Genomic DNA, 27261 nt, shown 5'->3' with positions numbered 1-27261 from the left:
ATTAAACATAGAACCAACCAAGATTGTTTCAGAAAACCGTCCAGTTAGTGCCATTTGACCAAGAGGTTGGGATGGCTTTCTCTGTGACGGGTCCCACCTGGAGGTGTCTGGTGAGAGAGTGAGAAAGCAGAGGCAAAATGGTCTAGAGAAAAGTCCAAAGACAGTCAACACATGGTCAAACGGCACTAACTGGACGGAAACGTAACGTAAGGGCAAAAACATAAGAGGAGCAAACGGAGTTGGGCAAAACCTAGAATTTGCAAAAACTAGGGGCAAACCAATCGAGTGGGACATAACTAGTGACATGAATACAATTATCCCATTTTTTTAAATATGGACTACATAAGGATGTATACAAACGAGATTTTAGGTGTGGATTTAATTATCTTGCTTCGTATGTAGTCTATATTGAAATCTCTAAAATGTTATACTCCTTCCGTCTCAAAATTTTTGTCTTAAATTTGTCTAGATACGAATGTATCAAGTCATATTTTTGTATTAGACATGGACTCGATACATCCGTATCTCGGTATTAGATACGGACTTGATACATCCGTATCTAGACAAATCACATCTATATCTAGACAAATTTAAGACAAGAATTTTGGAACGGAAGGAGTATCAAGGAATGGAGGGATATATCAAAACGTGCAAGAATTGGATCACATGTTTTTTTCCCAAGAAGATAACAATAGAAACAAGTTTCACCGGCAACTGCGGTTCGGACCCGGAGCCTACCAGATGCGGTTTGCCACTTCGCCTCTTCAAGCAATCTGGGTAGGTGGCCGCAGCACCCATCCCCAACGGACGCACTCACTCCCACCCCCGCTATAAATCAAAAGCGCCGCACACCCACCCACCAAATCACCACAGCTCCCCACAGAGCCCAGAGCCAGCCCGCACTCCCCTCCCCAAAACCCCAAACCCCACCCACCATGGCGGCGCCGTCCCCGACCACCGCCGCCGCCACCCACCACCGCGCCCTCCTCCCGGCCCCGGCCCGCCGCGCGGCCCTCTCCCTCTCCCCGACCTCCGCGCTCCGCCTCCCCGCGCGCGCCCGCGCCAGCCGCGGCCGCATCTGCGTCTCCGCGCCCGCCGCCCCCGCCGCGTCGACCGCGTCCCCGCCCGCGACGGCCGCGGTGGCCGTCGAGGGCAAGCCCACGGTGCTCGTGGCCGAGAAGCTCGGCGCCGCGGGGCTGGCGCTGCTCCGGGAGTTCGCCAACGTCGACTGCTCCTACGGCCTCTCCCCCGAGGAGCTCCGCGCCAAGATCTCGCTCTGCGACGCGCTCATCGTGCGCTCCGGGACCAAGGTCGGGCGCGACGTCTTCGAGGCCTCGGGGGGCCGGCTCCGCGTCGTCGGCCGCGCGGGGGTCGGGATCGACAACGTCGATCTCGCCGCCGCCACCGAGCACGGCTGCCTCGTCGTCAACGCGCCCACCGCCAACACCGTCGCCGCCGCAGAGCACGGCATCGCGCTGCTCTGCGCCATGGCCCGGAACGTCGCCCAGGCCGACGCCTCCCTCAAGGCTGGTGAGTTTCTTTACTCGCGATCTGAATTCTGCGAGACTTTCTCTGTTCTATCGCGTTGAGGAACAGCACCTACCATCTCTCTTTCGTGCAGACGTGCGGTCGTGTCTTGTCCCGTAGATATATTGTTACTTTATATACGATGTTAATTATTTTCTGAGATGCCGAATCTTGGGAGGATACTTTTAGGAGAAAACAATCATAATTGTTTATCCCTTCGACTCGGTGCTTGATCTGAAACGAAACCGCAGGCTAGATGCGTGCAAAATGAGGATCTATTGAGCATTGGTATGGAGATTTATGTTTGCAGCCTCTCTTATAAACAATATCTGATCAATTATTTACAAATAGAAGCAGCAATACTACACACAGTGTTCTAGCAGTCATAGTGACCTTGTCGCCGCTTTTACTAATGCATTTTGCTTCAGAGTAATTTGATGCATTCCGGATGAAAATGTTCGCTGATGTTTATCTAACAGTAGTATTTTTCTACCTCGTTTGCTGACTTGACTCTTGTGTTGTATAGGCAAATGGGCGCGCACCAAGTATGTTGGTGTGTCTCTTGTTGGCAAAACTCTTGCTATCCTTGGGTTTGGAAAGGTTGGGTCAGAGGTTGCACGCCGTGCTAAAGGTCTAGGAATGCACGTGATTGCACACGATCCATATGCTTCTGCTGATCGTGCTCGTGCAATTGGAGTTGACCTAGTGAGCATGGAAGAGGCTATGACAACCGCCGACTTTATCTCATTGCATATGCCCCTTACCCCTTCAACAAACAAGATGCTCAACGATGAAGCCTTTGCGAAGATGAAGAAGGGTGTTCGGATTATAAATGTTGCCCGTGGTGGTGTGATTGATGAAGATGCTCTAGTCAGGGCCCTTGATGCAGGAATTGTTGCACAGGTCTGTTTAATTCTCTTCCCTTTGGTACTTCAAGCTTTGCTGAATTCTGGGCAGTTCTTTTACCCAGTCACGCTTAATATTTATATCTGTATATGCTAGGCTGCTCTTGATGTGTTCACTAAGGAGCCTCCAGCAGCAGACAGCAAGTTAGTGCTGCATGAGAATGTTACCGTGACACCACATCTTGGTGCCAGCACAGTAGAAGCACAGGTATGGTGAATCAGCGTAGAGATGCTGTGATGACCTGCATTAAGGTTATATTATCTAAACTGCCAAAATGCTGAAAACATCTCAAATTCCTTAGGAAGGAGTGGCTATTGAAATAGCTGAAGCTGTCACTGGAGCTCTGAAAGGGGAGCTTGCAGCTTCGGCCGTCAATGCACCAATGGTTCCCGCTGAGGTATTCATCTCTGTTCTGTGTTCTCTGTTGACTTCAACTTCCTTCTGTGACATCTGGAATCTGTCTTCATATCGTTGTGTTTCATACAGGTGCTTTCAGAGCTTGCACCTTATGTCATGCTCGCTGAAAAGCTTGGGCGCCTAGCTGTCCAGCTTGTTGCCGGTGGTGGCGGTATCAAGTCTGTGAAGGTGACCTATGCATCTGCAAGGGCTCCCGATGATCTTGACACGAGACTTCTCCGTGCAATGATCACCAAGGGTGTGATCGAACCAATCTCCGACGTTTTCGTCAATCTGGTCAACGCCGACTTTACCGCGAAGCAGAGGGGCATCCGTGTCAGCGAGGAGAAAATCGTGATGGATGGCTCACCCGAGACACCTCTCGAGTACATTCAGGTTCAGATAGCCAATGTGGAGTCCAAATTTCCCAGTGCGATATGCGACTCCGGACTGGTCACGGTGGAGGGGCGGGTGAAGGACGGCATCCCTCACCTTACCAAGGTCGGAGCGTTCGAGGTGGACGTGAGCATGGAGGGCAGCCTGATCCTGTGCAGGCAGGTCGACCAGCCCGGCATGATCGGGTCGGTCGGAAGCGTCCTGGGCGAGGAGAACGTCAACGTCAGCTTCATGAGCGTCGGGAGGATCGCTCCCCGCAAGACGGCTATCATGGCGATAGGCGTCGACGAGGAGCCCAGCAAGGCCACGCTGACCAAGATCGGGGAGATCCCTGCGATCGAAGAGTTTGTCTTCCTCAAGCTCTAGGCGCATATGATTTGCAAACTTGATTGTGCAATTTTGGCGTAGCTAGCTGGTTGGTCAGGGTCTAGGTGTTGTGTGGTCGTTGGGCGGAATAAGCTTGTTCGTGGGGATTTATGTGGTGGTTGTCGAGTTTGGTTTGGTATTTTGGTTAATCCATCTTATCTTATGTTTCAGCATGATGCTATTAATTAATAAGGAGGTCGCTGTCAATACTCTCTCTGCTTTACTTTCTGAACATGGGCGTGGTGGTAGACTGGTACTCTTATATATGCCTGTGCCGTTCTAGATCTGCTGTTTGCTAGGCCACATGAGGCACCGGAAGTCCAGAGTCAAATAGGATCTAGGGTCACCAACACCAACCACCAGTCTTGTGAATGTGCCCAAAGGTCATGCCCACCACTGCTCAGTTCAGTGTACACGATGTGCATAATATAAGGGGAGAGTTATCTACTTCCATTTTTATTTTTTGAGAATCATCTGCTTTTCATATCTGACAGAGCCCAGTTGAGGTTACCACAAATTCATTCCTAGTACCCAACTGTTTGATGAACTCTAGCTAAAACATCCCATCTGATCTTCTATAAATTTCCTTGAGAAACATACCCAGGAGCTTGAAATTTATAAGCTTGCAGGCTTTCCGAATGAGTCCATACCATCTAGCCCAAGTGAATCGGCGTTGCGCAGGTACTTTATGTCCAGGGCCCGGGAGATGTTTAGGGTGTCTCCAGTGGCTGTGGTCGTGAAGACCTTCATGTCGCTCTGCCAGTTGTTGGTGAGGCTGATCCACTCCCTCCTCCATTCTTCCAACGCAAAAGGTTCCTTCTTCTTCAAGCTTGATATCAGGTGCTTGAAGTAGATGGCGGCCCTTGGCCCGTAGTAGTCCCGCAGCAGGCCGCTCCAGTACTTGTTTGCTGCACCGGAACTTGTTAAAAAGGAACATGGAGGAACACGGAGAAGTGGGCGGAAGGCTGTTGTGCTATGTGTCTTACCGTAGTCGCGTAGCAAGCTTGCTTTTGTTTCGGTGTTGTCAAACCACATCGTAATCTGAGTTCTAGCATTCCATTCGTACTGCATCCGTTTGAAAGCAGTTGTATGTCAGCAACGAGCAATAGTTAATAGTTTTGGAACATTACGGCTTGTATATAACATAGCATCGCATCACAACATCAAGGCTTAATACTTAGTGTCCTTGTGCTCATAATAATCCAGAACAGGATGGATCTACCTTAGCAGTTTTTGACTTGTTTTCCGCTAATTCTCATGAGGCAGTAAGAGAAGAGGGTGTTACCTGTATCTCTTGTTCGTGGTCTCGTGCAAGGCCCTTCGCACTTTCCAACCAAGGCCCAAGCAGAAATCCTTCATGAGAGGCCAGCAGCACGTCAAGATCCTCAACAATGTTTAGAAAGCGTTCACACAGGGTGGTCACTTGGTTTATGTTGTTTGATTTGTAGCCTTGGATTATCTTTAGGAAGATTTGGTTGGCGTATTTGGCCAGAGCCTGACGAGTCAAATCCACAAGGTCGTATCTGTTCCATTCATGTAAGACTGAATTAACTTATTTCACATGACCACTTGATGCTCCAAACAGGTATATGCACAAGTTCATTTACAAGAAAAAAACAACTTGGTCCCAAAAATTTCATCTCAGAATCACAATCAGATCATGTTTGGTATCAATTCAAATTAGTTTAGCTGAATAGAAAGCAATATGGAACATATCACGAAAGCAGGTAAAAACAATTCTAGGAGCAGATGGGAATAAAAAACTAAACAACTGCCACACCATCAAAGGTTCTGAAATGCCAGAAGATAATAGTCGGACAAAGTTCTGGATGTTTTTTGATTCAGCCGTTCAGAGTAGTTAGCATTAGCACAAAGCCTGTTGAAGATAATACTTTTTTGAGTTTGCCAATGACATATCAAATGGCATACTTTATCTTGCACCCCATAGGGACGAATTAAATCAAACTAGTCACTAATAAGCTGAGCATATTGAAGGATGATCAATGAAATTACAAAATGTGAAGATACTACTCGCTGCAATATCATAATACTGAAACATTAACCAAAAGAGTAACTATTTCATGCCATAGATTAAGCAATATGAGCACCTGTGCTCTTACCTGAACGTGTTGCTGTCAGATACCTCATCTCCATACTCAAGGAAAAGCTCTAGGGCATGTATAACAGCAATGGTATCATACCATATATGTGGTTGATCATATGCATCATTGGATGCATCCCTCACGACAGAATTCTCTGATGGCATTGTAGAATAATTTTTGCTAGTTCTCGTACACAATCCTGGTGTTTGAATAACAAAAGGCTCAACATCTGGGAACGCCACTATCACATCCCGGTTTTTGTCCTATTACAATAATAAATTCATGAGCAAGATAACAATAGAGAACACAACCAAACCTTTAAAAGAATCACAGAAGTAAAATGAGCAAAAGTTTAGAAATAAAAGCTAAGAACAGGTGCACAACACAAAACAATGTAAACTCGGAAATGTACAGTTTTGTCACTTCACACGATTTCCTATTGCTAGGATATGCTTTTTTTTTCAGAGATCTATTACTAGTGTATGCTTATCTAATGCTCGATGAAAATGGAATCAAGGTATGCCTACATATGGCAGATTTCAAATCACAACTTACATTTTTACCATCTGTACAGTTATATAGAGTTTGGTGCAAAATTCGCCAAGCATCTTGCAACCCAACAACTGATTTCCCGTATCTTCTTGTTGGATATGTCTCAACCCATACCTGAAAATAGTGAAAGTCTGATGAAATGGTTGCGCTAATTAGCAAGCTCTAAGGGCCAAAGCAACATAAATGAGAGAAGTGCACAACAAGCAGCATGCCACATTTGCTGCAAACTAAACACATCACAGGCTAATCTGATGAACTAGTTAATTCTGAAGCATACATCAAACAGAAAATGTGAAAAATATGGCTCAAAATCTTTATATATCTAAGAAACTAAATGATGTATTACATAGCAACTGCCATGTTACACAAGGAAAATAAATGTATTTATTGCATAAAGCTCGCTTAGAAAATGGTTAATGAAATTTCACCTGAAGATCCACTTGTCTGTGATGAAAACCCATTTCTGACATAAGGTCGTAAACAATAGGATTTTGCTCAATACCTTCCATAGACATGCCAACTCCAACCTAAAACAGACGCCGTTGTTCCAAGAAAGAGATCAGCACATGGAATGTTTGCTAGTTCAGTAGCAGCAACAACTGATTAAGCAAATGATGTATATACCATTGTGGACTTTTCACTTAGTCGAGCATCAATAGGCCCAGAAGCAACAGCATCCAAGATACCATACATTTCAAAATCCGCAGCAAAATTATGAAGCATGCACCTGAAGAAAAGATAGCACCAATTCCTTTATGGCAAAAGGAAAAAATGACAAGGTATGTTTTTTTAACTGAATAGATAGTGCGTTCATGGAGTGGAGAGATGACTTTCCAGATGTAGGGGACACCATAGAACTGATCAGAATTGATCCATACTGGTTTCACTTCAGCATACAGATCGAGAACAATCATTCGGCCAACTGGAACAGAATGCAGTAGTGCCTAACCAACACAGAATTCGATGTAAAAAAAGAGAAATCTCATAGCATAGAAACTGCACACTGTAATTAGAAAACACGACAATTTGGTGATGAGTAGCCAGTAGCCGCCTTTTCACAAGACTTCGGTAAAAAAAAAGCATAGAGTTAATGACTAGAAACATAGGGTCTGTGCTCTTATCAATACTTGTTGAGTATGCCAGTTGTGGAATTAAGTATATGTCACTGCAGGCACTGACTTCCTAATTAGCATAAGCTGAATAAGTGAATACTATCAGAGCGGCAACCTGACAGATGGCATCCGTCCAAATTGCCCATTATTGGTATTATAATATGTTACTGGAACACTGAAGGCTTGTGCGGTAACAAATAAACGGGATCACCTCACATCATTGCAGTGTTCATTTTAGATACATCACATCATATCCCGCAAAAAAAAGATACATCACATCATAAATCCTAATTTTCAGAGGGACCGTTTCACTTGCACAAATCATAATGGAAATTATTTTTGTCATTAAAAATACAGATCGCAAGAAAACTGCAATCTAACAAAAGGTTAGCAAAACTAACAGAACAGTACTTAACATATTATCAAAATATCAAACATTCATGAGATTGCACCTTCATTTGTGGGGGTTCCCAGAAAGGATCGTAAGTAAACAACCAACCCTGTAAAGGATAATACATGTCAGTGAAAGTTTCATATCAAATATTCAAGTGTGTTTTCATACAGCAAGAAAACATTGGTAACTGGAAAGAGAATTATGCAACTGAAGAGGGGTTAGAACGAAAAAGTAAGCACATCAACCAAGATATCCATACCCTACAATCCTCGCAATTACATTTTACATACCAATCTATCGCAAGTGTTAGCAACATTTTAACACTTCAAAAGAACTCACTTGCATTAACCAAATAGCATCATCATCACCACTTTGCATTGCCCTGAATGTCGCAGCACCCAAGGAAGAAATATAGTTTGGATCACTCAATGGAGGGGTGTTCTCATCAAAAGTATCACTACATGTACAGAAGATATCACCAAATGAGGCAATGAGTTCATCAAATGGGTACTCCTAATCATTTAAATGATAGAAAGAAACATACCAGTTGTATACATGACTTGTCCTACCATATTCTGTGCAAAGAACATCAAAACTCATCATATGTTTTAAGGATTGAATATTTATTCTGATAAAAAAATCTGTAAAGCAGGAAAATCTAGTACCTAAATAAAAGTTAGGCAATCTTCTAAAAAAAGCAAGCATATATCCATCCCGCAGTTGATTTTTTCCTAAACTATATTGACCAGGTGCCCAGGTTCATCACATTTTAAAACTAAGGAACTTTTATAGCATTCACCGCACGAAAACGAACTGTTGCACCAATTGGCAACATGTTGTCACTGCCTAACACATTACAGGCATGATTACAGAGTGGACCTTTGTTATCCTTCTGTTTTGGATATGACATACAAAATAACACACAGAGGGCTAAGTAATAGAGCAATTTACGCAGTAGTACTGACACTATTAGGGAATAACAGGTAAAGGAGCCAATACTAGGTCCTCTCTACTCTCATGATAAATTTCCAATCATGACACTAATTTTAGAAAAGGCATTGACTTGGGCCTGCTATCAAGATATCATGATTTACAAAATTGGAGTTCAGTTTTGAGTAAAACATCCTACCTCTGATTTGTTCTTCTATAAACAACTTCCCGATTTCTACATATAAGGGATCGGATGCATCAAGAAGATATGTGCAACACCACCGTGGGTTGCTGTCAACTGTGAACCTTAATATCACAGAAGAGAATGAAATAAGCGCATATAGCTTAAGTATAACCATAATGAATATGAACAAGAAAGACCTACAGAACATCTGATAAATTACTTTACATTAGTTGATCCGCAAAAAAGTTATTCACATTTGTTGAGCTGTGTTAACAAATAATGTTGGTACAAATAGCTGGCATGCCTTAGGAACTTGATGCCAGTTTTTTTTCAACAATAAATTGATATACATACGAAGAAACACCCAATATTAAATGAGCAAGCAAAAGAGCAGAAGTTTGTTACGAATCGTAAGTGCTAATCATTGCTGGCATCAAGAACTATAGCGTGTCGAATGATCCAAGATTGATTCAGTCAACAGCCTACAGGCCAAAACACTCAGATGTGCAAGACATTCAGAGAACCGAATAGAAGGTATAAGGCCTTGTACAATGGTGGGTGCTTATGCACAGGTGCTTGAGAAAAAAGTGCACCGTTGCACGTCATCTTGCAATGCAGAGGTGCTAGGCACAGGTGCTTCGATAACTCAGATGTAGGACTTGGCTCTTTTTTCTCTTCTTTATTCTGTCCAAAAAGGCTTGAAGGGAGCAGTTATTTTCTAAGCATTGGTCGGTACCGGAAGCAAACATTTGCTTCTGCCTCCAGCTCTAAGCACCGGTGCAGTCCAATATGAGTAGAAAAACTGGGTTTATTTCTATGGCACCTGGCTAAGCACCCGACGTTGTACAGGGCCTAAGGTACATTGTGACAACATCAATGAAAAACAATGATGGTGGAGCATGTGAATACATAAAATTGCTGAGAATTCAGCAGTGTCCAGAACTGGACATGACTCGATACGTTATATTCAAGTATTTCATCACGGCAATAATATGCTCAGCGAGTATTGTTTAGAATATCACTCTTACCAGTTTCCAAGGTGGGTGACTTTAGCTGAGGGGAATTTTAACTTCAGAGCAGCAGGGATGTTACCAGAAAAGGCTGGAAGAACTGCAAGGGAAGGGGGGTGGATAGAGTAAAAAGGTGCAAAAAACAAAACTCAGAAATAGTAGAACTGTACTACAACTTCACCTGGGGACATGCCAAATGCATACATCCTAGAAAGAATTTTCTTCTGAAGAGTTAATTGATCATCAAGCCAAGTCTGAGGAAGAGGCCCACCCCATCTGACAACCATTTACAGTGTATTTATGAGTTCATTCAAGATAAAGCAACTTAGACATGATGTCGAGATTCAGAAATCCATGCAACTACTTATAACCGCTTCCACTAACTACGACGACTCACCCTGAATACATAATCTCATGACATGCTTTTGAATTAAGAAAAAGAACTGCATACAAAAAGACAAGATTAAAAAATAGTTAACCATTTCTGACAAGTACTGAAGAGGAGACCAATGTCTTATTGGCAGTTAAGACAGCAAAATTCATAACTTGGCAACTTGATTGAGAAGACTTGGATCAGATTTAAGTTGAAGGTGAAAAGAATTCGAAAACTAACAGCATATCTTGTTTATAATGCAAAAGAATATGTGATCAACTAAGAGTCCTGTCATTTGAAAAAATTAGATGAGAGGCCGATATGCATGCGATCAACTAATGTTGTACCTCTGCAAGTATGCAAGGGTGGGATGAAACCATTTATTAACTTACCCATGCATATTGGCCATCCGAGACCATGAAAGAAAGGCCGGCCCACCAAAGAAATCGTCCAAATCAGATTTACTAATGTTGTACCTCTGCAAGTATGCAAGGGTGGGATGAAATTCAAATTACTAGCAGAATGATATAAAACTATGAGTTGAAACAATCACTAATGGACACAGGACATTATTGCCACATGGTATTTCACGAAATTAGTCGGCGTTGTCTTAAACAACAGAGTACGACATGCAGAACCAAGGTTACATCATTTATTCTACCCAGAATCCCAGATGATCCTCCACACTTCACAAAAGGACAACATTAAACATCATGAACCCAATCTAAATCATCTGTGCCAACAGTGCAACATGGCATCCCACTTGGAAATATGCTGAGGCACTTCCATGTTCGCTTGTCTGAATTGCCTTGATGGTCTACCTCTTGATTAGTATTCATGCTAGCATTTGCTGTTCCACATCACCGATCAGCTTATATTTCTACCTGAGATTCTAGGCTTTCTTTACAAAGATTTAATGATTAAGAACATACGGAAAATGCACAGTTTAAATTATTCAGTATACAGCATGTTTCAAAAAATAAACTCGCACACACACAGACCTGAAAAACCTTCTGCCATATAGTCTCTTGGCCAGTGAAAGCTAGAGGCAAATTGATTCCTTGAAGAGCCATCCAATCAATCTCCTTCTCCCAGCGCTCCCAATCCCACCAAGCAAAAGAATCTAAAAAGCAAGAAAAGTAATCTTTAAAGACATCATTACCAATACAAAAGGGTTAAACAATAAATTTTGTTTTTAAAGTCAGAATGAGCTCTTGAGAGAAGGAGTAACATCACTATTAGTAACCAGAATATTCTGATAACCAGAAATCATCCAATTGTATATAACAACAAAGAGGGGGGGGGGTAATATATGACATATAAAACAAAACAAACTGAGCATATCTATCATGTCTTCATTTAACGTAGCGGGAAGTCATCATTAACAGGATACCACGTCATGGGGTTCAAAAAGTTGATTTACACAGCTTCACAACTATAGCTCTGCAAGTGCCCTAATGCTTGAAATTGGAAAGCATGCTCAGCGGATGGAAAACGAGAAAGAATCGAAGTTCTAAACAAAGTTCAGCTTACAACTGGATGTAACTGCATTCTGGTAGTAGCTCCAGTCAACAGGTCTTTGAATCAAAATACCACCAGCAGGAACACGAGGTAGTGAGCCAGGATATGGAACAGATGATAATTGTGAACCACCAGTTTTAGCCCATGATATATGCGCTGCACAATAGTTCTTCAAATACCAATGAAGACCAGCAGAAATTTCTACCCCACTTGCTCCAAGTATCCTGATCAAAATACAAGAACAAATGTGAATGACTTCTGTCCGATTTTACTACGTAGAAAGTACAGGGATAAGCTTATAAGAAGTTAAGACCAAACTGAAATGCTGTATAACGGTGGTAAACCAAAGCATATGAAAATACTGGAAGGTTTTCAGTGCATGTCAGGGAGTAAACGTAAGGCTCACAGGGAACTAACAAAATGGGGTGTGAAATCCATTGTTTGCAGAATAGGAGACATATTTGTAGGAATTTATGTGTCTTTCAAACATTATATTACAGTTTTATTAATACCTCATTGTGGAAATTATGTTTGATCGGAATTGATCAAAGGTTTGCATTTATTTGTTGTACTTGAGGAATTAAACTCAAGGTACTGGTCACGGTTATACTGGAACACATCATGTTCTTATACATGTTGGAATATTCCCGGGAACAGTATAAACTGGGAAAGCTGGACTATACGTAGGATCAGCTCTACATATTGAAAAGCCTACATGTTTAAACATGTATTGATACAGTTTAAACATGGCGTATGACTCACACATACGTGCGAAGGGATAAGAAGGAATTTGCCTCGGAAACTAGTCGGTTATGATCGTGGTTGGTTAATTCGATTAGGAGTCTAACTGAATTCTATCTGGATACAGATTTGAATTTTCAGGAAACTGAGTATAAATATGTCCCTACCCTCTAGCCTCAAATACGCATTGTGAGATGCACCACGGACTTGGCGGAGGAATTAGAGGGTAGACAAACATACTCGTGCTATGTTATTTTCTACAATATTTAGATCAGTCATCAGTGGACCACCTAACATGTAAGTTTGGCAAGATGCAGCATATAAATAACACTGACACATGTGTAATATCCTTTGCATAAAAAGAGACAGTAACATGAGGCTAAAGGTTAACATTCTACAGCTGCAAAAGATTTTTCACCAAGGACACAATGAATGAACAAAAGGAAGAAGCGTACAGTATCTCGGGAGTTGCTTCTCCATCAAACGACGGATGGTTGTTGATGATGAAACATGCCTTTCCGCCACATTGCTCCTGTAATTGCAGTGGAAGGGATTGTGAATCCTTGTTGACAGATGCTAGAGAGTCAAACAAATATACCTACTATGAACCTATCTAAAAATCCACCGGGTCGACACTAAAAGGATACACGGTCGAAATCAGTTTTAACAGGTGGAAATCCCCAAATACCAGGTGCAGAATCCACCAGCCTACGATGGATTTAGGCATTGTGTTTTTCGGATATTTGTCAAAATCCATCAGTCCATGACCTCAGTTGCCAGATGTTTACACATCTTGTGCTAAAAAAAACCAGCCGCACACTCGAATCAAATACTCTATAATCAAACGGCACACCTCGCCAATTGGCTTCTGAACCTAGCGAATTGCTCACTGCACTCAAATCCCTCGGCTACTCTGCTAATGCGACGCCACTTCCAGCAACCGCTAAAACCTAAAATCCCGTCGGAACGAAGCACGCGTACCGTGGAGACGACCCTGAACTCGAAGCTGGCGGAGTGGGAGGGGAGGAGGCGCGCGAGGAGCCCGCGCGCGGCGTCCACCTGCTCGGCGGCAGGCCGGCGCTCCCGCTGGTGGAGCTCGCGGAGGCGGTCGAGCTGCGCGAACCGCGGGGCCGAGCAGCCGACCCCCGACGCGGCGCAGGCGATCAGTAACGCGAGCAGGAGGAGGAGCCGGGGAGCGGGAGGGGACGGCGGCATCGCGGCGGCGGTGGTGGGATGGGAGTGGGGAGGAGGCGAGGTGGGCAGGTGGGAGTGGCGAGTGGGGCTCTGAGGACGGCATCACGAGGGTGGGGGGCTTAAAATGGAGGGCGAAAGCGAAACGGCGGCAGTTTCCGGCGACGGGGGACGGTTGCGGGCGGCAACGGGGAGGTGGCGAGCGAAGACGACAAGAGCGGCAGGCCGCGCGCGGATGACGACGGTCGGGCCCATCACGTCAGTCGCAGTGCCATTTTATTTTAAAAATGTTTTGGGCTTCTTTTTCTGTTTAATTAGGTTGATTAATTTTGGGGGCATCATGATGTCAGAGTAGAACATCATTTTTAGAGGGAGAAGAAAAACCTTGACCAATGTTCTTGCAGAGAGAAGCCTGCTGCCCCGTCTAAACTTGTCCTATAGCTCATTTCATAACAACAATTTCTAGTTTGCTTCAGTTTACCTTCCTAAACCTTGAAAATGGTTTACTGGACGTTTTTTTGTTCTCATTAAACTGGCTTGGCCAATTGACATTTTTTGTCCTAGCCAGCAGTGTATCACAAATTTTATCTCTCCTCTCTGTGATGTCATCATTTTCTCACTCGCAAATAAAACAAAAAACATGTTGTTTTTTCTCTCAAACTGTATGTCAATTTTAGCTAAAGTTTAACCGGGCTCGTTGCTAAATTATCCTGACCAATTATATTATTTAGACAACAATATAGTTTGTTTGAATGCCAAACTTGAACTTGAAACCAAAACAAGTTTCCGTTAAACGGCATGTCAATTTTATCCGAAATTTAACCATTTTGGCAAATGATTTACAAATCTTATAAGAAGGTTGTGCTTCTTGCATTCTATTGTGCTTGAATTTCAAGTTCAAATTATACGTTCAAAACTCGACATGGTAAATTTTGAGGAAATTCCAGTAAATCAAGCATGATATAGTGGACAATCTGGTAAATTCTCAACTAAATTTTACATATGTTTTTAGAGATACCTATTGTCTGACAAAGACAAATATGAGATAAACTAAACCATTTCGAAGTTTGTGGTTGCAAAGTGAACCCTTTGACAAGTTCAAGGGGACTTCTCTCATGTTCACGACCTCGCACGGTAAATTTGGTCTCATCACATTTGTAGCACCCTTCCATTATCAAAAGAAGACAAGATTACTTTTGGCTCGATTAAAGAAAAAAAGAATGTGCTATTTCTTGTTCGCACTAGAGATGTATTTTTATATTTTTATTTATTTATTCAAGCGGTCTGAAAATAGAATAAGATTTTGGAATAAAGATTCATCAGATTTAAGCAAGCACTATTTCCCTACTACTGTAGCCTCCGGCTCAAAATGAATTTGACACATGTTCTCATTAAGCTTCAGAGTAATTTTGACCATTCATCACTAGTCACCTCGCAAAGATACTCAGAAGCTTAATGGCGGAGAAGTACCTGAAAGGAAACGCGGCCGCGGCCCTCCTTTTGTAGCATTCTCCACGGACTCCTCCGCCCTCGCTAGGCGAGGTGGTACTAAGCAATCTGATGTCGCTGAGACGATGACGCGCGCGGCAAAGACAAGAGACGGACGTGCTTGCGTAACGGGGCTTGCTGCTTCACCAGGCCCAGGGAAAAAAAATCACGGTGTGTCGCTGGTTGCTTGCAATTTCTTTTTACGATGCTAGCAATATTCCTGATTAATACTTACGCGGCTCAGTTAGCTGATACTCTCTCTGTCTCAAAATAAGTGTTCAACTCTGTACTAATTCTAGCACAAAATTGTACTAAAGTTGAAACACTTATTTTGAAACAGAGAAAGTATTTTTTTTTCCTTTCCAAGCAGCTCGCTCGATCACCCGTGTTGCCAGTGTACCTCGCTAGGGTTATCTTCAGCGGTTTTCCTTTTTCTTCTTCAGCTTTCCTTTTTTTATTCATTTTCCCATCTTTATATTTAACATTTCTTTTCATTTCTTATCATTTTTTATTTTCCAGTTTCCTTTCCACTTTTTTGTTTCATTTTTTCATAAAGAAATGTTTTTGATAAATTCAATTTTCACAAAACAAATTATACATGAACAGTTTTTGAAAACACCATGAATACATGTTGAACCTTTCTAATGCATGTTGAACATTTTTCAAATGCATGATAAATACACTTTTTTATACGTGTGGACATTTAAAATTGCGGAATTTTTGTTAAAAATATGTGAGCAATTTTTGAAAGCTATGTGAAAATTATTAGCATTTTAACCCCAAATACACTTTTTTTAAAATGAAAAAAGATATTTTAAGTATCCATATACAAAGTGCATTTTTTACAATACATAAACACCACTTTTTAGGGACTACATCTGAGGGAGTCCTGAATTAGGGGTCTCCGGACAGCCGGACTATATTCTTTGGCCGGACTATTGGATTATGAAGATACAAGATTAAAGACTTCGTCTCATGTCCGGATGGGACTCTTCTTGGCGTGGAAGGCAAGCTAGGCAATATGGATATGTAGATCTCCTCCCTTGTAACCGACTTTGTGTAACCCTAGCCCCCTCCGGTGTCTATATAAATTGGGGGGCTTAGTCCGTAGGACAACATACAATCATACCATAGGCTAGCTTCTAGGGTTTAGCCTCTAGGATCTCGTGGTAGATCAACTCTTGTAATACTCATATCATCAAGAACAATCAAGCAGGACGTAGGGTATTACCTCCATCAAGAGGGCCCGAACTTGGGTAAACATCATGTCCCCTGCCTCCTGTTACCATCCGCCTTAGACGCACAGTTCGGGACCCCCTACCCGAGATCCGCCGGTTTTGACACCGACACTGGTGCTTTCATTGAGAGTCCCACTATGTCGTCACCATAAGGCTTGATGGCTCCTTCGATCATCGATAGCGATGCGGTCCAGGGTGAGGTTTTCCTTCCCGGACAGATCTTTGTATTCGGCGGCTTCGCACTGCGGGCCAATTCGCTTGGCCATCTGGAGCAGATCGAGAGCTACGCCCCTGGCCATCAGGTCAGATTCGGAAACTTAAATTACACTGCTGACGTCCGCGGAGACTTGATCTTCGACGGATTCGACCCCGTGTCAGGTGCGCCGCACAGTCACGACGAGCACGACATAACTCTGCTGTCGAACAATGTTCGGGAGATCGCATCTGCAACTACTCCGGCCTTCAATCCGGAGCATATTGCGCCATCCAAGGACGGAGGGATAGACCCCGCCATGGAGGCCGCACTCTCAGTGGCGATGGAGCCGGATACTGACTTCACCCCTTACGAGAGCCGTGTCGCCAAACCACTGGATTCGTCTCCGACCACAGACTCCGAGCCGTTAGCATCCGTTCCCATCGAATCCGACTAGGCGCCGATCATGAAGTTCACCTTATCGGATATCTTTCAGCACTCGTCTTTCGGCAATGTGCTAAATTCATTAAAGTCTCTCTCCTTGTCAGAAGAACCTTGGCCGAACTATGTCCGGCTAGAATGGGATACGGACGACGAATAAATTCACTACCCGCCCATCACCCACTTAGTAGCCACTGTCGAATTATATATGAACAGTTTTTGAAAACACCATGAATACATGTTGAACCTTTCTAATGCACGTTGAACACTTTTCAAATGCATGATAAATACACTTTTTTATATGTGTGGACATTTAAAATTGCGGATTTTTTGTTAAAAATATGTGAGCAATTTTTTAAAGCTATGTGAAAATTATTAGCATTTTAACCCGAAATACACTTTTTTTTGAAAAGGGAAAAATATCTTTTACGTATCATTATACAAAGTGCATTTTTTTTTTACAATACGCAAACACCACTTTTTAGGGACCACGTCGATTGTATGTTTTTTTTTAAACAGATCGTGCGGTTGATGGGAGCGGGTATTCCTGGATTGGCGCAACGAGAGCGACGCCTGACAGGGACGACATCACACCTCATTATGTGTCACTACAAGCGATACCTAGCAGCGGCCCATGATTATGATTCCGCAGTTGCATGCGTACACATTGTATCTTTATATATCCTCTATTTTGAAGGTTCCCTATTTCACACACCAACATTTCAGTCTTACCTTTGTCCAACCCACACTAAGTATATCCCCTCTATTTTGATTTTTTTCTACACATCTCAGGGTTTCCAATGGAAACCACCGCATGTCTTATTAGTATACTAAATGAAATCATGTATTCTTTGGTAACCCCGCCCATTGTTGATGTCGTACATGGTGGACACCATGTCTGATAGGTGTTCGGTCAAATGTCATTAATTCTTTTTTTACCTTCTCGTTGTTACATAGAGTAAGCACGATGATAGGGTACTATGTGATGAAGGATAAGCTGTTGTGCGATGCATGGAAGGTCGTATATGCGGACTTTTGTAGGCATGATGCAATGGGGCTCGACCTTTTTGGCAAAAACACTTCGCGCCCTGCGACTTGCACATGATCTATGGACACACTGTGAAGTCGCTAGCCCATCGATGATACAACATGTCCAGCTCTGTCATGAAGTATTGTTGTGTGATTGCACAAGTGGAGAGAATGTGGCCACCAGGCCTGGCAACCATGGAAATCATAAATTTTGCTTATTGTTGCTCTACATGTTGGTCAATTCATTGATTCATTCAATGTTGAAACTTGATAATCATCACATTGTATAGGACAGGCATGCTGCTGTGTTGTACAACAGAACCGAGGGCAGACCATTTACATTCATAAATTGTTGAATAAAACTCAAGGGACGCAGTATGTGGGATGACATGTGCCAATTCTGACTCGACTATCGTTGAATTTGGAATTGATGAGTTCGAAACTTTTTGAACATCTGGTTATCTAGGATGTAATATTTATATTTGAATTATTGTTATCCTAAGGATATTTGCATGCTATTTATGAATGAATTGTGTTTTTTTCTATAATTATTTTGGGTGTTGCAGGCTTAGAAAAAACAGAGTCGGATGTTTAGGGAACAAGGTTGGATGGCCGTCTCCCTTCTTCCCGTCTGCGGACGAGTCCGGCCATTCCACGAAGAAATAGTGTGTCCATTTTGAGGATGGGCGTTGGAGATACCCTTATGACGCCTGTTCTGCTTTCACCATGTGTGACATTTGACGATTTTCTTTGTTTTTATTTCTTTAGAACAAACTATCACATAGTATTATAGTTTTAATGATATATTCGCAAGTGCATAGATGTTATCATGCTATACAATTAGGGCCTCTTTGTTTCGCAGGATTCTAAATATGTGGGAATAGAAAAAACATAAAATTAAATTTCATGCACATCTCATTCCTATAGAATTTTAGGTTGTTGCATTGCATCATAGGAAAATTAAAGTATTCTTTCAAAATGGTTTGAGCGGATCCTAGAAATGCTATGGAAAGTAGTAGAGAAAATCCTTAGCAAAAAATATATATTCTGTATGATTCAATCCTATGAATCAAACAATCAACATAGACAAAAATCATAAGGATTCTAATCCTCCAAAATTCCTATGAAAAATCTTTTGAATCAAAGGAGTCCTCCTCAATTTTTTTTAGAAATTTTGCAAGACATAAAATGCACTAATGAAGCTAAAGTCCACGCTCAGGAAGACTAAACTAATGTTTTATAACACACTACAGACGCAAGCGCTTATATATACGCGCACACACTCACCACTTTGGAGACACACACGCACACCCTACTCCTAGGGACGTCTCCTCGCATTGAACGCCATAGTTTTAAATAGCCGGCTATAGCTCCGCTACAACCCGCTATAGTCTTTTCATCAGGGTGCCGCCAAATGGCCGCCTTCACAAATAGCCCGCTATAGCTGATTTGAAGGCCCGTCACTATTTTTCATAGCCCGCTATTTAAAACAGCTATAGTCTTTTCAGCAGGGTGCCGCTAAATGATCGCCTTCACAAATTGCCCGCTATAGCTGATTTGAAGGCCCGCCACTATTTTCCATAGCCCGCTATTTAAAACATTGCTGAATGCGCGTCACTAAGAATACCACTGTCCACCTAACCATCAAACCACAGGTTGGTTCACAGAAAACTACATTAGTATTGGCACAACTAGTTGTGGAATGGAATGGAACCGTAGCGGATCAAAATGTCATTTCCGGCCCCTCTTGTACAAATTATAACATGTAGTACTATGTGCACACGGACGAGGAGAGTTTACCAGCGGGGACAGGTTAATCTTCTAGCCGCCTCCTCCTCCTCCAAGAAAGAAAGTTAGGGTTTGTGCCTCTCGCCGGCGCCGACGCAGGTCCTCCTCATCTCCAGTGGCCCTAGGGTCATGGAAGCGTGGTGGATCCTGGCAAGGGCCAGTGGGAGGGCTCCATTTTTAGTTATTTTTTTCAATCTTGTTAGGGTTTGTGTCCTACTCAGGAAGGCGAGACAGCGGCGGCTCCCTGAAGATGGAATAAAGGTCTCCCCGCCTAGCCCCCGTTTCGGCGATGCATTTAGCATTGTTGGTGGGCATGTGGAGGTGTATCTCCGGCAGATCTATCTTTGGTGGATTTGCTCGGATCTCGTCGTTGTTCGTCTACATTCGTGCGTCTTCGGTTTGGATCCTTCCGATCTACGTTATTTTTCATCGGCGGCGGTTGCTGTTCTGGGGTGCTGGTCCTATAGGGCCTTAGCACGACGACTTCCCGACTGTCTACTACAACAAGTTGCGCCCGACTCCGGCGATGAAGGGGCGATGACGGCGGCGCGCCTTCGGCTCGCTTCAGTGCTTGTATTCGTCGCTAGGTGGTCTACGGATCTGGATGTATTTTTTACTTCTAGTGATGAGAGGGGGTGGGGTGGGGGGTTCAACGCCGATGGCATAAGAAATGTCTTCAAATCCGACGGACTATCCCCCCTGATCCAGGTTCGCGGGCACAGGCAGGGGTGGGAGGTAACTTGTGGATTGATGAGTTCGACAGATTTATCCTTTCATGCATTATATTACAAAAACTCTCCACGAGAGAAGACATCTTAACAACTCCATCTGTACTGGCCTTGACAAACAGCAGGCTATCATCTGCAAAAAACAAGTGGCTTACTGATGGTGCCGATGAAGCTACTTTGATTCTGCTGAGGACTGACATGCGATGATTCATCTATGTTTTCTAGAGGCACGAAAGGCACCCTGCTGCTATTAAGAAGAAGTATGGGAAAATAGACATGTGAGTATCCGAAAGGAGAGCCCATTCCCACCGGGCTCATGGACTAGCTGGCCTGCCAGCGATTCTAATTTTGTTGGGCCATTTATAGCATGTAGGAAGAGCCCAAGCTCGTGTCTTGGGTTTTGAAAAGTGAATAGATCATGATTTGGGACCGTGTCTTTACATGAACCTTCTTAACTAAGATTCTTCTTCTGTTTTTTGAATTGTTTGGATTGCTTACCATATATGTCATGTGGTTTAACTAAGATTTTCTTATTATACCCATTTTACTTTTTTTGTTCACTCGGTTATTCCATCTAGCCAATGCGTATCACAATAATTTAGATCCTGACAAACATCAACAAATCCTACGATTACATAATTTGTTTTGTACAAATCCATCTAAAGTTGCATAAAACTGTGCAACAAATTAATTAACCAACTATTAGATGAAAATTGGTGTCAAAGTTCATTGCAGGCAGATGATAATTTTGTTACCTAGGTTTGAAGAAGTTAACAAAGTGCTCTCCTCATTTCAAAATGCACTGCACATTAGAGTTGACTTTGCTAGATTTGATTAAATTCATAGAAAAACTATCAGCATCTACAATACCAAATCAATATGATTAGAGAGAGATGATTGTTTCAAATCAATCCTAGAGAAATAATGTGAGTAATAATAAGTACTACTATAACGCGGATCGGAGTGGACGACCCGGCCGTCTTTCGGCGAGGCGACGACCATGTATATATCCACCTCTTCTTGTTGTGGGTTTCAATGTGGCTAGTTGGTATACAGTACTGTAGCTAGTCTGGTGCCATGGCGGCCACCACGGTGGCGGGTTTGGCGACGGTGGCCCAGCTGGCTTTGTACGTCCACGGGCTGGTCACGAAGATCACCAGCGCGGCGGAGACAGCCCGGCAGAACAAGCTGGAGTGCCAGAACCTGGCGCGCCGCGTATCCGTGATCGGCGACCTGCTGGTGCAGCTGCAGGACCCGGGGGTGGCGCAACCGCTGGCCGGGCTGGGCGACACGCTCCAGGAGGCGCACGATCTCGTCGTCGCTTGCCAGAAATGGAGCGCCCGCCGGAAGTTCTTGTACGCCGACGACCAGGCTGAGAGGTTCAGGGAAGTCAACCGCAGGATCGACTCCCACCTCATCCTCATCCCCTTGCTCAGCCACATCTCCATTGCCCGCCGCCTCGATCAAATCATTCCGCCGAATCCCACCAGCGTTCTTCTACCGGTGGCACCAACAATGGTTGCTGCATCTGCTATGGCGACAGGCTCCGGCTCCCGTTCGCTGCAGCTGCAGGTACGTACAGATCCGCAGCCAGAAGAACCATTTTCATCTTGTTGGTCTTGCAGCTTAATTAACTGCCTGTGCCATCGTCTTCCATATGTAGGAGCCTGCGATGGTCCAGTACGTGAGCTCAACGTATGTACCTGTGGAGTTCGCGTCGTCGGAGATCGTGTTCTTGACCGGAAACTTCGGCCATGTGCTCAGCGAGGACGTCTCCGCAACGGTGTACAAGGGTCGGCTTCACGACGGCCTGGAGGTGGCGGTGAAGAGCCTGAAGAATCACGGGCAGCAACGCCACGAACAAGAGGGCGCGTTCGTGGCGGAGCTCGAGACCATCTGCCACCTCCGTCACGACCACGTCGTGCCCCTCGTGGGCTGGTGCGCGGAGGACGACGACCGCATGTTCGTCTACCAGTACCAGCACACGAGCAACGGCACGCTCAGGGACCACCTGATGCAGGGCGGAAGCGGCGGCTCTGTGTCGCCGGTGACGTCGTCGTGGAAGGCGCGTGTCCAGGCGCTGCTGGGCGCGTCGATGGCCGTCGACCACCTGCACCGCGCCGCCGGGCCACGGATCATCCACCGCAACGTCAGCTCGTCCAGCATCCTTCTGGACGAGAGCTGGGCGGCCCGCGTGTCCGGCTTCGGCGCGGCGGTTTTGCAAGAGCCGACGACAGGCGGCCAGCTCGTCGGGGAGGTCGCCGGCTTGTTCGGGTACATCGATCCGGAATACCGCCGCACGCGGCTTGTGAGTACGGCGAGCGACGTGTACAGCTTCGGCGTGGTGATGCTGGAGGTGCTGACCGGGAGGCCGCCTAGCTGGGAGGAGGGGAAGGACCCACAGACCTTGGCCGGCTTTGCTGCCCCGATCATAGAGGGTGGGAACCTGGGGTCTGTGCTGGACTGCCGCCCGTCGCCGGTGCAGATGGAGGCGCTGAATCTCGTGGCGTACACGGCAGCACGTTGTTTGTGGCCACAGCCACAGGACCGGCCCGCCATGTCAAACGTGGTGACCAACCTCGAGGCAGCGCTCGGGCTCATCGACAGCAGTGAGCCTAAGCGACACTAATTAGAGGTAGCGATGACTCGATCGCCAAGACGTAAACTGCATGCGTCATAAAGATACGTAGCTTTAGTTTGTAACAGGGTCTAGTTTTTGTTTTCTTGAGGGGAACAGGGTCTAGTTAAAACAGGCCACTCGCTCGGCCTGTTTGTTGGGTGCTGAAATGAAATGTGCTGTTGTGAACATATATATTTGCAAGTTGTGCAAAAATTGGTGTCGTGTTTGCTTCATGCCTGCTTTGAGATGAGGTATTTGAGCATCTTCTATATAATGCATATAATAGTTTTTTTTAAATACCGCTAAATAAAAAAATATCATGATTTTGAAATAATGTTTCATAAAATCCACAAGCTGTAAAACTACAAACAATTCTTTTTTTAGAAATACAAATTTCACAAAAAAATTATTTTGGTACCAATAAAAAAATATTTTGTTAATTGATTGAAACATTGACAATAATAATTAAAACTTGTGTGAAATGTCCGTGGAACCTTTTTAAAATTGATTGATACCTGTTAGACATAATTTAAATTGGTGTGATGAATTATATTTGTAAATAATGTAGTAATGTGAAGTAAAAATTAAGAAGTAATAATAAACAATTCACCCAAATAAAAGTTGCATTAAAAATTATTTTGTTACTTTAATTTTTTTATTTTAAATCTACAAATATGAATTCTTATAGTGAGATTACATTGTTTCAAATATATATACGAATAGCCCATGAGTGACCACACGAATTTTAATCGATTCCTAATATATTTCGCAATAATTTAATGCAATATCATCTTTTAGTCATATTCCTATCAAATTTAACTACTTCAATGCATTTTGTGACAGTTTTTTTAAATTTATTTTAGAGACAATTTATTCTATTAAAAGATCGAGGACTCCTTTGATTCAAAGGAATTCACTTGATTTCGTTGGGGGAATTTTTTTGAGCAAAATTGTTGGAGGATTTGAATCTTTACGAATCTTTCCTGCAATGGTCACTTGATTCTTGGGATTGGAACACTGATTTGTTTTCCTTAACATTCATTTGCACTTAATTTTGGAGGAAATTTTCATCCCCTCAAACATTTGTGTAGAATTCCTTTGTTTTTCGTCGCTATCAAACAACCCTTCATCCAAATTCCTGTTGTAGTATAATCATATAGAATTCAAGATGACATGACACTCTAATTCGACAGTCTTCCTTTCCCATATTTTGAGAATTCTGTGAATCAAAGAGACTATGATATTAGCGATTTGTGAAAATTTCAATCAAAAAATTGGAAAGTGTTTTTTTTACTATTTTGAAAAACTTAAGTTTTTAAGTTTAATGAGTTTTACTTATGCGTCCCAGCAGGATTAATTATAAAGTGCACAAAAATGCTTGAACATAGTGTTAGGAAACGTAGCATGCAATTTCAATTTTTTTCCTACAATCATGCAAGATATATCTCGGAGATGCATAACAACGAGAAGGGGAGAGTGTCTACGTATCCTCATAGACCGAAAGAGGAATCGTTAATATAACGCGGTGATGTAGTCGAACGTCTTCACGATCCAACCGATCTTAGTACCGGACGTACGACACCTCCGAGTTCAGCACACGTTCAACTCGATGACGTCCCTCGAACTCTTGATCCAACAGAGGGTCGAGGGAGAGTTCCGTCAGCACGACGCCGTGGTGACGGTGATGGTGATGTGATCCGCGTGCAGGGCTTCGCCTAAGCACTACGATGCTATGACCGGAGGAGTAAACTGTGGAGGAGGCACCGCACACAACTAAGAGAACTATTGGTGTGTCTTTGGGGTGCCCCTGCCCCCGTATATAAAGGAGGAGAGGGGAGGCCGGCCGGCCCTAGGGGCGCGCCAAGTGGGGGGAGTCCCACTAGGACTTCTAGTCCTAGTCGGCTCCCCCTTCCTTCCAACGGAGAGGGGAAAGGGGAAAGAGGTGGAGAGGGAGAAGGAATGGGGGGCCGTGCCCCCACCCCTTGTCCAATTTGGCTTGGCTTGGGGGGGGGGGGGGCGCCACCTCTTATGGCCTGCCTCCTCCTCTCCACTATGGCCCATGAGACCCATTAACTTTCCCGGGGGGTTCCGGTAACCTCCCGGTACTCTGAAAAATCTCCGAACCTCTTCGGAACCATCCCGATGTCTGTACATAACCTTCCAATATATGAATCTTTACCTCTCGATCATTTCGAGACTCCTCATCATGTCCGTGATCTCATCCGGGACTCCAAACAAACGTCGGTCACCAAAACACATAACTCATAATACAAATCGTCATCGAACGTTAAGCGTGCGGACCCTATGGGTTCGAGAACTATGTAGACATGACCGAGACACATCTCTGATTAGTAACCAATAGCGGAACCTGGATGCTCATATTGGTTCCTACATATGCTACAAAGATCTTTATCAGTTAAACCACAATAACAACATACATTATTCCATTTGTCATCGGTATGTTACTTGCCAGAGATTCGATCGTCAGTATCATCATACCAAGTTCAATCTCGTTACCGGCAAGTCTCTTTACTCGTTCCGTAATGCATAATCCCGCAACTAACTCATTAGTCACATTGCTTGCAAGGCTTATAGTGATGTGCATTGCTGAGAGGGCCCAGAGATACCTCTTCCGATACTCGGAGTGACAAATCCTAATCTTGATCTATGCCAACCCAACAAACACCTTCGGAGACACCTGTAGAGCATCTTTATAATCATCCAATTACGTTGTGATGTTTGATAGCACACAAGGTGTTCCTCCGGTATTCGGGAGTTGCATAATGCTACCTCTTGAGCACTACATTGGTTTTCCCCGAAAAGGAAGGGATGATGCAGCAAAGTAGCGTAAGTATTTCCCTTAGTTTTGAGAACCAAGGTATCAATCCAGTAGGAGGCTACGCGCGAGTCCCTCGTACCTGCACAAAACAAATAAATCCTCGCAACCAACGCGATAAGGGGTTGTCAATCCCTACACGGCCACTTACGAGAGTGAGATCTGATAGATATGATAAGATAATATTTTTGGTATTTTTATGATAAAGATGCAAAGTAAAATAAAAGCAAAGTAAAAAGCAAAGGAAATTACTAAGTATTGGAAGATTAATATGATGAAGATAGACCCGGGGGCCATATGTTTCACTAGTGGCTTCTCTCAAGAGCATAGGTATTCTACAGTTGGTGAACGAATTACTGTTGAGCAATTGACAGAATTAAGCATAGTTATGAGAATATCTAGATATTATCATGTATATAGGCATCATGTCCGAGACAAGTAGACCGACTCCTGCCTGCATCTACTACTATTACTCCACTCATCGACCGCTATCCAACATGCATCTAGAGTATTAAGTTCATAAAAATAGAGTAACGCCTTAAGCAAGATGACATGATGTAGAGGGATAAACTCATGCAATATGATGAAAACCCCATCTTGTTATCTTCGATGGCAACAATACAATACGTGCCTTGCTGCCCCTACTGTCACTAGGAAAGGACACCACAAGATTGAACCCAAAGCTAAGAACTTCTCCCATTGCAAGAAAGATCAATCTAGTAGGCCAAACCAAATTGATAATTCGAAGAGACTTGCAAAGATAACCAATCATACATAAAAGAATTCAGAGAAGATTCAAATATTGTTCATAGATAGACTTGATCATAAACCCACAATTCATCGGTCTCAACAAACACACCGCAAAAAGAAGATTACATCGAATAGTTCTCCACAAGAGAGGGGGAGAACATTGTATTGAGATCCAAAAAGAGAGAAGAAGCCATCTAGCTAATAACTATGGAACCGTAGTTCTGAGTTGAACTACTCACACTTCATCGGAGGGGCTATGGTGATGATGTAGAAGCCCTCCGTGATCAATGCCCCCTCCAGCGGAGCTCCGGAACAGGCCCCAAGATGGGATCTCATGGATACAGAAAGTTGCGGCGGTGGAATTAGGGTTTTGGCTTCGTATCTGATCGTTTGGGGGTACGTAGGTATATATAGGAGGAAGGAGTACGTCGCTGGAGCAACAGGGGGCC

The 27261-nt window shown here is 43.7% G+C and overlaps 3 protein-coding genes across 3 annotated transcripts; 2 read left to right on the top strand and 1 right to left on the bottom strand.

Annotated features, from left to right (window-relative positions):
• The first annotated feature begins 920 nt into the window (after nt 1–920).
• Nucleotides 921–3800, top strand: LOC119356812 (D-3-phosphoglycerate dehydrogenase 1, chloroplastic-like). Its single transcript, XM_037623800.1, has 5 exons — nt 921–1530; nt 2054–2430; nt 2530–2640; nt 2735–2830; nt 2920–3800. Exons 1-5 carry the CDS (start codon nt 936–938, stop codon nt 3589–3591), a joined length of 1851 nt encoding a protein of 616 aa, XP_037479697.1. The 5' UTR covers nt 921–935; the 3' UTR covers nt 3592–3800.
• Nucleotides 3801–3956: 156 nt separating this feature from the next.
• Nucleotides 3957–13885, bottom strand: LOC119356810 (alpha-N-acetylglucosaminidase-like). The gene is made up of 19 exons (XM_037623799.1): nt 13492–13885; nt 12966–13042; nt 11782–11993; nt 11250–11371; nt 10641–10726; nt 10057–10151; nt 9894–9975; nt 8881–8987; nt 8296–8326; nt 8091–8208; nt 7810–7857; nt 7080–7189; nt 6870–6972; nt 6674–6772; nt 6249–6359; nt 5712–5956; nt 4877–5114; nt 4578–4656; nt 3957–4499 (listed from the first exon to the last, which is right to left on the bottom strand). The coding sequence occupies exons 1-19, from the start codon at nt 13723–13725 to the stop codon at nt 4207–4209; spliced, it is 2490 nt and encodes an 829-aa protein (XP_037479696.1). The 5' UTR covers nt 13726–13885; the 3' UTR covers nt 3957–4206.
• A 7798-nt stretch (nt 13886–21683) lies between these two features.
• On the top strand, nt 21684–23306 carry LOC119352179 (putative serine/threonine-protein kinase-like protein CCR3). Its single transcript, XM_037618892.1, has 2 exons — nt 21684–22124; nt 22273–23306. The coding sequence occupies exons 1-2, from the start codon at nt 21684–21686 to the stop codon at nt 23233–23235; spliced, it is 1404 nt and encodes a 467-aa protein (XP_037474789.1). The 3' UTR covers nt 23236–23306.
• Nucleotides 23307–27261: the final 3955 nt, after the last annotated feature.

Source organism: Triticum dicoccoides, chromosome 2A (genome assembly GCF_002162155.2).
Source record: "Triticum dicoccoides isolate Atlit2015 ecotype Zavitan chromosome 2A, WEW_v2.0, whole genome shotgun sequence".
NCBI lineage: Eukaryota > Viridiplantae > Streptophyta > Magnoliopsida > Poales > Poaceae > Triticum > Triticum dicoccoides.
The sequence above is the reverse complement of the archived record's forward strand: the minus strand, read 5'-3'. Positions and strand labels throughout refer to the sequence as shown.